Here is a 12,445-nt window from a genome sequence, read left to right on the forward strand (position 1 = left end):
GGCCAGGGGAGCTGGGGGGCTGGGGAAGCTGGGGGGCCGGAGCCTCCCTCCATCACCCTGACAAACACACACCCTCCCAGCCTCCCACCGAGACCACCAGGAAACACTCTGCTTCTCCAGAAGACCCACCGAGCAGTCACTGGCTGTCACTCACCCCCACAGCTCTTGTCTAGCTCACAAAGGGCTGGCCAGAGCCAGGCTGGGGTTCCCTCTCTCCATCTAGTCCCCAACAAAGCCACAGAGTAAGGGGGCGCAGTTTGTGGAGCCCCACCCACAGCCCGTCCATCATGGTCCTCTGCGCAGCCCAAGGGCTCAGGGCATGCGAATCGCTGCAGCTCAGTCACAGGCTGCGTCTCAAATCCAACCAGAGACGCTGATTCGCCGGACGCCCCTACGCCGGGCCCCTCGAGCCTCAGTTTCCTAATCTTTAAAATAGAGATTCATACCTGCAGTGCTGACTTGTGAGTCTGAAATGAAATAATGCAGCCGTGTCTTCTTGACACATTACGGCACCCCCAAAAGCCTCCCGTCATCATTACCATCATTATTATTCGGTATGGAGGATCCAGAATGCTCAGCCTTGTGGAGAGAATGGACCCCCGATCTGGCAGGCTGCTGAAGTCTGCACAGTCCTTCTCAGAAAATGCCCCAAATAAACGACACGGGGTTAGTTATATTAGTCATATATATCCACAAGGGACGATATTCTTCTATTTCAATGGATGTATTTCTTTTTCCCACCCAGGTTTACGGACCCCTGGCCGTCTGTCCCCAGGGCTGTGGACCCATCTGGAAAGAAAAGCTGAGCCCCATTCACAGAGACATTGCAGTGCTATGTCTGTCTGGGGAGACGGATGGAGGGACGGGAGATGCCTCCTGGATCTGCTGCCAGGCAATCAAAATGAAAAAGAAATCATCTAATGCAGCCATCAGGGTTGTTTCCAAATGCTGAGGCAGCCTGAAGCAAGAGAGGCCTTGGGGGGACATGCCAGGACCTGAGGAACCCTTGGCCTCTCCAGAGACTCCAGCCTTGTGAAGCTGGGCAGAATCTGAGCTGAGATCTGGAGTCGGGATCCCTGGCTGCAAGACCTTAAACCAGTCCCTTACCTTCTTAAGCTCCACCATCTTACACAAACATTCAACTGTCATCTTTTCTGGCTTATTCCCTCCCTTCTCGTCTGCCGGGGGGGCAGCCCGCCAGGACCCGGGTCAAGAGTCAGAGAGGGCCCCTGCGGCCACAGGATCCAGTCAACTGGTATATCTCAGTGGCGTGGAGCAATGACCAGCCCTAGGAAAAACCATCAAGGAAACCAGCCTGGTCCTTCAGACCTTCAGGGACTGACGCTCTCAAAGCTAATGCTGGCTGCCTCTGAAGTCCTGCCCAGGCTTCCTTTCATCTGGAGAATCACTGATTTAGAACCAGAAGGGACCACAAAGGCCAGCAAGTCCAACTGCCCCATGTGACAAAGGAGGAAGCCAAGTCACAGCGAGGCTGAGTCACACAGCAAGGAAGTATCTGCTGCAAGATTTGAATTCATCTCTTCCTGACTGCAAGAAGAACCCTCTTCCCACAGCACCCTAGGCAGCCTATAAATTCTATAGCTGTCTCTCCCATGGCCCTACCCAGCCCTTGAATTGCTTGACAAACATTTATCATCTATTTTATTCAAGACACTGTGACAGATACAGAGAAAAGAGCTTCAAGGAGTCATCATTTTAGTAGGATAATATATATATATACATACACACACACACACACACACACACACACTCTGACAAATTCAAGTATAAGGCAAAAAATAAACTAATTATTAAGCGTAATTCATGCTAAGGTGTGAGTGACTGGAATGTGCTTTAAGATTTAACCTTTTAGTAGATATTTACACTTTTTTTTAAGTGGTTAATCCAAATAAATCTCCAGTTTGGAAAAATCACTGAAACTCTTCTAAGATCATCTAGCAGGAGGATCTGAGGTCAAGAAGACCTGAATTCTAATTTGACCACAGACACTTGATGCGTGACCCTGGGCAAATCAAGTAAACCCTCTCTGCTTCACATTCCTCAACAGGAAGATGGGATAATAATGGCCTATTATGAGAATCAGAGACAAAAACATAAGTAAAGTACTTTGTAAACCTCAAAGTCACTATGTGAAAGCTATCATCATCATCGTCGTCATCATCAGCGGTCGTTACCGTCATCATCATTGTCATTGGCATCAGCATCGTCATCATTGACACCCAAGGCAGTCTTCTATACTTCTCAACTGCTTTAATTATACAAAAACCTCTCCCTCCCTGGGGCCTAAAGCTACCTTTAGGCCTCCCTTCCATCCCCTTTTCTTCTGGAATGAAGCACAACATATCTACTTCTTCTGCCTCATGAGCCATCCAATTCCCTCCTTCTTCATGCTAAAACCTCCATCTTCTTCCATTAAATCCCTAATGTCACTGTCTCCAGACTTCCCAAACCTCTGGTCACCTTCTTCTGGCCCTTCTCTCACTTATCAATGCCATTTCAAAATGGTGTTCTCCAGGATGGATGCCAGGACTCTTGATGGTATTCGATCAGGGTAGAGAAGAGGGCAACCGTTCTGAGTGGGTGCCCTAAATGGCAGCCCGGGGACTGCCCTACCTCCCTGTCTTCCCTTTCTTCCATTTTCCATGCATCCCCTCCTTCTCCTAGAGAGGAGAGAAGCCCTTCTTCAGCCTTTCCCTTGCCCAGAGGATCAATGATAACTCTTCTCTTGGGCACCCAGAGATGGGCTTGGACTCTGGCAGAAATACAAGGAACACTCTCTGTAGGTCACTGCCCACATTCTCTTTCTCCACCAGGCTTCCTCAAAGTAAAATCTTCAGTCCTTTTCTTCTGGTCCCCTTGTGGCTCCCTCTACGTCTCTGTGCCAGCTATCTTAATATGGCAGCCTTCCTTTCTTCTCATGATACTGTTTACTTGACTGCCTTTAACTACCCTACTGCTGCTTTCCCCCAATTCGGACAGAAGCTTCTCCATAAGCAGAAATGGGAATTATCTAATTACAGCAAATGACTCATCTTGTTTCTCTTTTTTCCCTGACCTTTACTTACCTCCCTGTACTTGCCTGGCTGCTTTGTTCTTCTTGGAAGGAAGATATACAGAAAAGAGAAATGTTTTTCTTTCGAGGGGGAAGAGGATCCTTGGGGAATTCCCACTGTCTTTTTCAGGCCTAGTCCCTTCCATAAAAAAGGAAAGGAGATACACCATCTGGCACTTTATTTCTAAAAGATCAATGATTGGGAGCAGTTAGGTGGCTCACTGGATATAGAGCCAAGCCTAGAGGTCCTGGGTTCAAATCTGGATTCAGACACTTCATACCTGTGTGACCCTGGGCAAGTGACTTAATCCCCATGGCCTAGGCCTTACCACTCTTCTGCCTTGGAACCAATACAAAGTACTGATTCTAAGACAGATGGTAAATGTCTAAAAAATAGTTCAATGACTGTCTCACAAGTAAAGTTTAAGTTACTTTTCTCTGGAGGTGGTTTCTTACATTCATCCACAATGAAACTCGCCATGAAGAACACATGAGTACCTAAAAGGAGGTACCAAAGAGTTTTCCTGAACCATCTGACAATAAAGGGTAAAACTGATGGAATTAGTGTGGGTTGGCCACCAAAGGAAGGCAATGCCATCTTGCAGCAGCTTGTGGCCACAGGAGACATGTGCTTACATGCAACCTGAGGAGAATTCAAGGAAACTGCTTCTCGAGCTCCAAAACTTTCTGTACAACATAGAAGGAAGTACAAATTCCCTGGACAAAGTCATCTCTGAAATCTACTCCTCTGGCAGAGAATGAAGATTTCTGGTTGTTTTGGGTCCTTTTTCCTATACTTCTCTAAGCCTTGCCTGAGGCCAAGATTGACATTAGCTTCCTTCAAAGTCACTGGTACACCTACCTGCTTCACACAAGACTCAGGTGTGCTCCGAAAGGATGTCAACAAACATTAACTAATCAAATACTATATACCAAGCACTGCGCTCTGCTCTTTACAAAAATTATCTCATTAGAGAACAAGTTCAATTCCCCCACTTTTTGCAGGGAGAAAAATCAGGGCCCAACAAGAAAAAAACGTTTGTCCCAAATCTCCCAGCTAATCAGTGACAGAGAGAGAAGATCTCAACCCTGGTCACCTTCCTCCCAACCTACACTCACTCCACTCTAGGCTGCCTCCCTCAGCATCTTTTCTTTTAGTAAAGATGAGCAATTTATTCCTAAGGCTCACACACCATCCAAGACTTCCATTCAAAGAGAGAGGCCAGCACAACTAATTTTAAAAATTATGCTTGAGAAGGCAAACGACATGGCAGTACTTTATGAAAACAATAAAAAGCTCTAACTTTATCATTTTAATAAAAGCTCATTCAAAGCTTTTCTTGAATTGCATTTTATTTAGGTCATTTGATCATGTTTTACATTCAGCTTTTAATACCGAAAAGGTAATTATCTGTAAAAGTACCACAAGAAAGATGACATTAAATTGAGTATAATAGGAAAGTGAAATTGCCCAGCATCAGAAAATTCAGAGGTTGCAGGAACACTCACATCCTCCAATAAGCCTGCCTAACTCTACTGATAAGAAACTTCATTAAGCACAGGCCCATTCATCCCAAAAGAATCCCTGCCAAGGGCAATGGATGTTAGAAATACATCCTTTAGCCTAACCTATAACAGGAACTCCTGAGGATGGGGTTACTATGCAAAGCATCATGGGAAATTCCATGGAAGATACCCTTTGCCCTTGGCAAATCAATTACATTTTCTCAGCATCTTTTTACATTCTTCAAAACAGATGCACAGCAAAAAACCTACTTCATTCAGACAAACTGTATTTATGACTCAGTTATAAGTTTCTGATAAGTCTAGAACTAGAGAATATAGTCTCCAAAGTGTGATTTTAATACTTTCAATGGTCTACAGCAACTGAAAGGGATTTAAACAAGTGTTTAAAGATACTTCAGTCCTAGTTCAATTAAGTGAAAAGGGCCCTACTTCTAATGCATCAAAGTTGCTTCTCAATTAGCCATTATGCAGAAAAGATTCACTGATATGTTAAGGTCACTGAACCACAGTACAATACATTTTGTGGCTCTGTGTGCTTCTTTCTCCTTTTTCAAATAACCATAACTATATATATACAGATAGATAGATAGAGAGAGGGGGGGGGGGGGGAAATGTTACCTTTGAGAGGTATTTTGGTATCATATAGAAAGAACAGTCGGTTTTCAAAAAAGAAGAAATAAATACTATCAACAACCATATGAAAAGTGAAATATGCAAATGAAAACAACTCCAAGGTTTCACACCAATTATAATGGCAAAAGGGACAAAAAATGAAAGTGGCAAATGTTGGAGAGATTATGAGAAAACGGTGACAATAATGAATGGTTAAAGGAGCATCAAACTGGCCCAAACATCATGAAAAACCATTTGGAATTAACTATATCATTAAACTGTTTCCTCCCCTTTGGCCCTGAAATATCAATACTGGGCACATACCTTATTATAAGGGAAAAATCTGTTGGGGGTTGGAATGAGGGCAGGAAAGGGGACAAAGAGGGCACTAGAAAGTTTTGGCAATGTTGGAAAAAAAAAAGTCAGTCAATTTTTAAAAATGTAAATAATGAACATTCAGAAAATCTGAGTTTGGGTCCCAGAAGTCACAAACTATTTGTATGAGGCTTGGACACCCTGTAAATTCCCAGTGTCCTGGCCTCCTCCTCTCACACGACACTTCTTGTACTTGTGAGGAACACATGCACTCATCCATATGGAAGCGATCAAGCAGGGTGAGGAACATGAGGAGTTTTTTCTTCCCTGGTCCCTATTCCAAGGGTCCGCGTGTGACCTAGAGGCTCTGTCCTCAAGTCTGAAACATTTATCCTCCGTCCGTGTGTCCCCCCTGACCCACTCCTACAACTTCAATGACCACCTCTCTGCCAAAGACTCCAAAGTCTGTCTGCATCCAGTCTCCCCCATCCCCCTTGGCTTCTAGTTTCCAATTTCTAGCCCCCCATAAAATATCTCCATCTAAACCTCAAACGCAACACATCTAAAAAGGAAATTGTCAGCAGGTTAAAACAACAAGGCCACCTTCCAACTTCCCAGTAATTCCAGCAGAAACCCCTCCTCTTCCACCTTTCCCTTATCCTTTAAATTTAATCAGCTGTCAAGTCCTGTCCATCCCATCTACGAAACTTATGTCTGAACATGGAAGGAGATAAAAGTGAAGGAAGGGGAAAGCGGGAAGAAATGCTTCAAAAGCTGCGGATGATCTGATCCCCCCAAATTTCAAACAAATAAAATGGTTCTGATGGGCCTCAGGAGACGGGAAGCACAAATCTCCAGGCTTCGTAGAAAGAACGTCAAATGGAGTCCTGTGTGCAGACGTACATCATCCCAGGCTAGAGAATATACTACAGCCATGTTTCACATGGCCCTTGGCTGGAGAACAAAGAAAGGGCAGAACAGGGAACCAGCTGGAGTCGGGAGTGACCTTTCTGGGAGTTCTACATCTGTTTCCAAAGCAAAGAAAGAACAAAAACCAACCCGAGCTGGTTATCAGACCCATTAACTGGCCTCTAATGGATCCAGCTCTGAACCCGCAGCAGCAAGAGAACTGACCCAGTGTTCATTAGCCCATCCATCGACCCCGATTCTTCAACAAGTACACGCAGGCCCCATACCTGACTTCACTTTTAAATCATTTAAATGGTTTTTAAATGCTACACAGCCTCCGCTTCCCCATAAACACAGGAACACCAGTTGTGTAGCCAAAGCCCAGATCTCCAACTCAAAGGCACCACCGTTACACACACACACACACACACACACACACACACACACACACACACACACACACNACACACACACACACACACACACACACACACACACACACACACACACACACACGATTCACACCAGCTGCGAGGGAACCATCAACTCCAGAATAGGCTGATGACGATGGTGCCGGGTCTTGACCCATCGCTGTCAAGCATAACTCCTCGAGGGAAACTGATCCCATTTAGGAGGCAATTAAGACTTTTTTTGAAACTGACAACCTGGGAAGATGGCGGTTTGGTCCCCAGAGGCCATCAGCACCCCAACATCCCAAAGGAAAGCTCCATCTGGCGGCGCTCCGCTCATCGCTCCCACAGAGGACCCAAGTGTCTACTCCATCCTTGAACCTCTGCGCAGGGGGACGTCCAAGGATGAATGGGACGAAGGAAGGCTCTCACCAGGGCTCAGCTGAACCGCCTGGGCTCCTCGGCTCTCCTTTCGGCCCAGCTAACAACCTCATTGATGGGGTTCTTGAGAACCTACCTTAGAATTCGTTTCCATGTGGTACTTGGCACAGTTCTGGAGCTGGGTCACCCAACACTGCTTTTCTTTAGCATCAGCGGCTGGAAGAGGGGCAGGGAAAGACAGGGGTCAGCGAAGACCACACTCCGGGGCCCCTGAACCACCCACGCACCCACCGAAGGTGTCGAGGGGAGAGGGGTGCCATCAGAAACCTCCACAGAACACCCAAATCCAACTCACAGACAACTCCCAAATAGAACACATTAAAAATGTATCCTGAAATATCTCACAGAGAGGAAAAAAATTGACCTTTTACTCGCATTCCAAGAGTCATTTTTGCTCCTTTAAAAATGCAAGAGAGAAGGAAAAAAAGGTACTTATACTAAAATGTTTCTTTACCACATGTGGCTAATAGAGGTATTAGAGCTCGCTTTTGCAGGGTCTTCTGTTATCTAACACATACCGTATAGTGGGGGTTATTAACATTTCAAAATAAGCTTATGGTTGAATTACCATTTTAATATGCATTCTTTGGGCTTTTTATTAAGATGGGAAAGGATAAGATACTGAAGAATACCTCGGAGGACCCGAAATGATAGCAGAAGGCCACTAAAAGTTTAAACCAACTGCAAGTTTGTTGGCATTTTTTTTATCCACTGGCAGCCCAATTATTCAGGAATTCCAACCCCAAATATACAGGGGAGTCCTGTGCCTAAAGTATATACATTTTGGCTGATGCCCAGAGATGTTACCTACAAGTCAACAGGCAACAGACACCTCCTGAAAAGACTTCATCTGAATGACTGTTATTCAAAATAATGTGGGCACCTATTATTATTGCTCCAATTCCAGAGGAACATCCTGGTGGATGCTAGAGGGCATCATCCGGGAGACTGAGAGATGGAGGAGGCTCCAGCCTTATCTTACAAATAGGGAGACTGAGAGATGGAGGAGGCTCCAGCCTTATCTTACAAATAAGGAAACAGAGGCAGGGTGGCCTGAGAAGCCTCTGAGGTCCCTTCAAACACTAGGATCCATCCCATTTTTTTTGGGCAAGGCAGAAGCGTGGGACAAAGGATACTTCAGGAAAAAAAAAATAGAAGTTATCCTTCCTAAGTCCCACTGATTCCCAAATGAACAATTTTCCCTATACTTTTTTTTAACCCATACTTTGCTTCCCCAAAGCCACTTTTCTTTGGTTCCTGGGTCTCTGCCTCATTCTCCCTGCTCCTGGCCCCTTCCCACCAAAAGTGATCTTGGACAGACTCTGCTCGCTCCCTTGACACCGAGATACCCGCGCAGGGGGCCTCCCGATGGACTCTAAGCTCCATTTCTCTTTCTGTCTGTGTCTCCCAAGCACACGGAGATAAGTAATCATACACAGTATTATTCTTACTCATCATGGCTGGGTGGCTTACCAGGCCCTGACCCCCCCGCCTGCCGGGGACCCCAAAGATCGCCCCCATTTCAGAAGAGGACCAGATCCTGCTTGCTTCTGGCCACCAAGCCCTGCCTTGAATCCACAGGATGGGGCGCTTCCTCCACGGAAGTTTAACTCGGCCCTGGGACTATTCCGTGAGGCTAATGGAGCGTTAATGAGTTAATAAACGAGGCCTTAATCACGGATGGCCCGTTAATCACGGGGGGCCGAGCCCCTCACGCGTGCCTTTGTCATTTTAGTTTTACAAACCGCAGGCAGAAAGGAGTGCCTGGAAGTTTTTCCACCTATTGTTTCTGCTCTGACAATTTATTTAGCAATAAACCACCCGGCACTGCCTGAGACCATATAAATCTCGGCAGCCGGGGGGGATGCCGCATGAATCTCAGGGAAATGTATTCATCTCACCGGCTTTCCCTCCAAAAAAAGTGTCACCCTTGATTTTGTAGTTGCACCCATTTTTATTTTATGGGTTTTTGATGGCTTTATGGAGCTACTCCCAGAAATATGATTTTGAAGCAGATAATAAAAGGCATTAACTACTTTCTGGCAGGCAGAGCAATACAGAGGAAAGAACCCAGGCCTGAGAGTCAGGCAGCTTGGGGTCAAATGCTAGCGCTGCTACTCAGTCTACAAGGAGCTCTGGAGGGCCTGTTTGCTCATCTGCAAAATGGCGGCATGGAATGAAAAGTCTCCAAGATCTCTCTCCGGCTCTAACTCTGTGACTCCTGGGGCCACCTGTTGGTTGGCACCATGGCAGGGCATCAATCAAAGGTCCGAGGCATCCAAATATCTGGTTCTGGCTGCTCTCCACCATCTGCCACCAAGACCAGAATCCTTCATGTCTGTGCGGTGGCTGGGGCACCATGGTGGAGCCAAACAGCCAGGGCGGGCCAGATTCTCTGGTTTTGCCACCTCCTGGCTATAGGAACTGGATAAAGTCCAGCACAGGCAACTTCTGCCGCCATCTACCTCCATCCTTCCCACTGGTGGGGTCGTGGAGGAGGAAGACGATGGCCAATGAGCAGAGTGGTGAGGCTGGAGCCCATCGCCCTCAACCCAGAGCCCTTCCAAGCTAAGTACAGGACGTGGGGAGGGTCTTCTCAGTGAGCCTCCCGGATGGCCCTCCGTACCTCTTAACTTGTACACTTCTCCATTGGCAGAGTAGACCACCAACATGTGGGGGGCTTCGTCGCTCAGGGACACGATGGCGCCAGCCAAAGACAGGGCTCCGCGAGGCTTCTGGTTCTTGCTTTGTTCATTCACAAAATACTGTAGAATCCCAGACTCAAAATCCAGCATGAAGTACCTGTCAAGAGAGACCACAAGGGCATTATGGTTTTACTCCTGAAAAAAAGGGGGACAGCTGAGCCCCCCATAACAGCCCCAGCAACACAGAAAAAGCAAATCGACTATGAACTCGCCATCGAGTCTCCACAATTCAGTGAGAAATCAAGATTCTTCCAGTGTTTCACCAAAGTGCTGGGAACAAATTTCATTCTAAAACTAGAAAATAGTTTGCCACTGCTAAGTACTGAGGACAGAGGGTGAGGGTCCTTTTCTGACTCGTTACTATCTTTTCTTGGAGCCTAAAAAGGAAGGCACTAAAGATCTCTGTTAAGTCTGTGTCATTGTTCAGTCATGTCCCACTCTTCATGATCCCATTTGGGGTTTTCTTGGCAGCCACTGGAGTGGTTGGCCATTTCCTTCTCCAACTCATTTTACAGATGAGGAAACTGAGACTACAGTATGATTAGATGAACTTCAAGTCCCCAGCAACTGTAAATATATGATCCTTGGATCTCTCCACTAGCTCCACAAAGTTCTAAATGTGACCAAGACTGACCACTCCATGCCCAACATAAACTTTTTTTTCCTAAACTCTTACCTTCCATCTTAGAATCAATTCTATGTATTGGTTCTAAGGCAAAAGAGCAGTAAGAGCTAGGCAATGGGGGTTAAGTGACTTGCCCAGGGTCACCCAGCTAGGCTTTATCTGGAGTGGCATAAAATCCTACTATGTTATGCGTGCTATATTGTTGCCTTCATCCCTCCTTTGAAAGAGAATTAAAATGTATGACAAAAATGTTGGCAGTGGCATCGGCAGCCATATCTATCTATCTATCTATCTATCTATATACACATACACACATATACTGACATTTTCAGCTTAATTTGATAACTAGATATGGAACCTTTTGATGACTCTTCACTAAACATGCAGAAAAACACGATTGCATAAAAATACAAAATGGCCCCAGGGAATGGGATGAAAGAAAGAAGGTTGGGTGGCTCCAGAAGCAGGCCACTTTTTTTAGATGGCATACAAAATGTGAGTCTTTGGCCAATGCCCATTGGGTACATCCATCACTCGAGGACCTGGCCCACCCTTGCATACATTTATGCGATTGCCAAGTTCAGTTCACTGATGGAAAAGTTCAAGAGAACCTCCAGATATCAGAAGAGTCAGTGACTTGGATGCCAAGCAATGCCAAAGTCGGTGACTTGGATGTCAAAACATAGGAAAGGAGAGCAAGCAAAAGCTAAAGTGGAAATAGTCAGATTCTGGAAAGAAAAAAGATGCCAAAAATTGCTCAAGAACTCAAGGCTTCACACCTGCATATTATAAATATTTTATTCAATGAGAGCGAAGGATGAACACCGAACCCCCCAGAAAATGAAGTTGGCTGAACAGACAGGAAAGAACTGAGTCATGGACAAAAGGGTCATTTCAGAATTAGCTGTGGCCAATGTCCACTGAATAAAGGTCAAGTCAACATCGAATTGAGAGGAAAAAGATGGGATCATTCTGTGCTATTACAGCTGCCACAAGGCACCTGCTGATGTCGGCAGCTAATTCTGAAAAACAGAAAAGGGATAAGAGACGTTGACTTGGACAAGCACCATTTCTGGTAACCAATATGGGAGGTGGTACATTAATTAAAAGGCCAAAAGAGCCCCCCTGGACCTCCGAAACCTGCTTGCCACGAAGGCCAGCCACACTGGTGTGAGTGTGTTTATAAACACAGCCAGGGAGGGTCTGAGCAGTATCACAAATTAACCAAAAGATGCAGAGGGGGAAATGGGTCTACAGAAGGGTGCCAGAACCTAAAAGCATGCATGGAGGAAACAAAAAGGCAAAAGAGAATGTTATTGAGCATCTATCCAGCAATCCAGTCTCAGCATCCACAAATGGAATGCAACTGCCATACCTGACTTCAGGACTCGGGTTGGTCTAAGGAGGAAATGTAAATGGTCTGAAGATGAAGTCAGGAAGAATGGTTGGAGTGGACCTATATCATTCCAGAGAGGGTTTACGTGCGTCCTTGTTTCACAATCACACACTCACAGCCTTCCTGTCTAGGCACTCTCTATCTGCATCACTGATTTCCTTTGTAATTCTATTTTATTTTATATACTTTAAAGCATTATTCTGAGAAGGGGTGTAGGAATTCCCCAGACTGCCAAAGGGGTAAAATACACTCTGGTTCATTCTCAAGGAGGGACAATCGGACAAATCCTTAATAATTTTTTTTTAAACCCTTGTACTTCAGTGTATTGTCTCATAGGTGGAAGATTGGTAAGGGTGGGCAATGGGGGTCAAGTGACTTGCCCAGGGTCACACAGCTGGGAAGTGGCTGAGGCCGGGTTTGAACCTAGGACCT

General features: G+C 45.7%; 1 protein-coding gene across 1 annotated transcript; it reads right to left on the bottom strand.

Annotated features, from left to right (window-relative positions):
• Positions 1–7,363: 7,363 nt before the first annotated feature.
• Positions 7,364–10,089, bottom strand: LOC123255967 (oxysterol-binding protein-related protein 10-like; the record flags this gene model as incomplete). The annotated part of the gene is made up of 2 exons (XM_044684673.1): positions 7,364–7,443; positions 9,914–10,089. Coding segments are annotated over 2 exons (256 nt in total), but the record flags the coding sequence as incomplete, so codon positions are not given.
• Positions 10,090–12,445: the final 2,356 nt, after the last annotated feature.

The sequence above is a fragment of the Gracilinanus agilis genome, unplaced genomic scaffold (assembly GCF_016433145.1).
Source record: "Gracilinanus agilis isolate LMUSP501 unplaced genomic scaffold, AgileGrace unplaced_scaffold54827, whole genome shotgun sequence".
NCBI lineage: Eukaryota > Metazoa > Chordata > Mammalia > Didelphimorphia > Didelphidae > Gracilinanus > Gracilinanus agilis.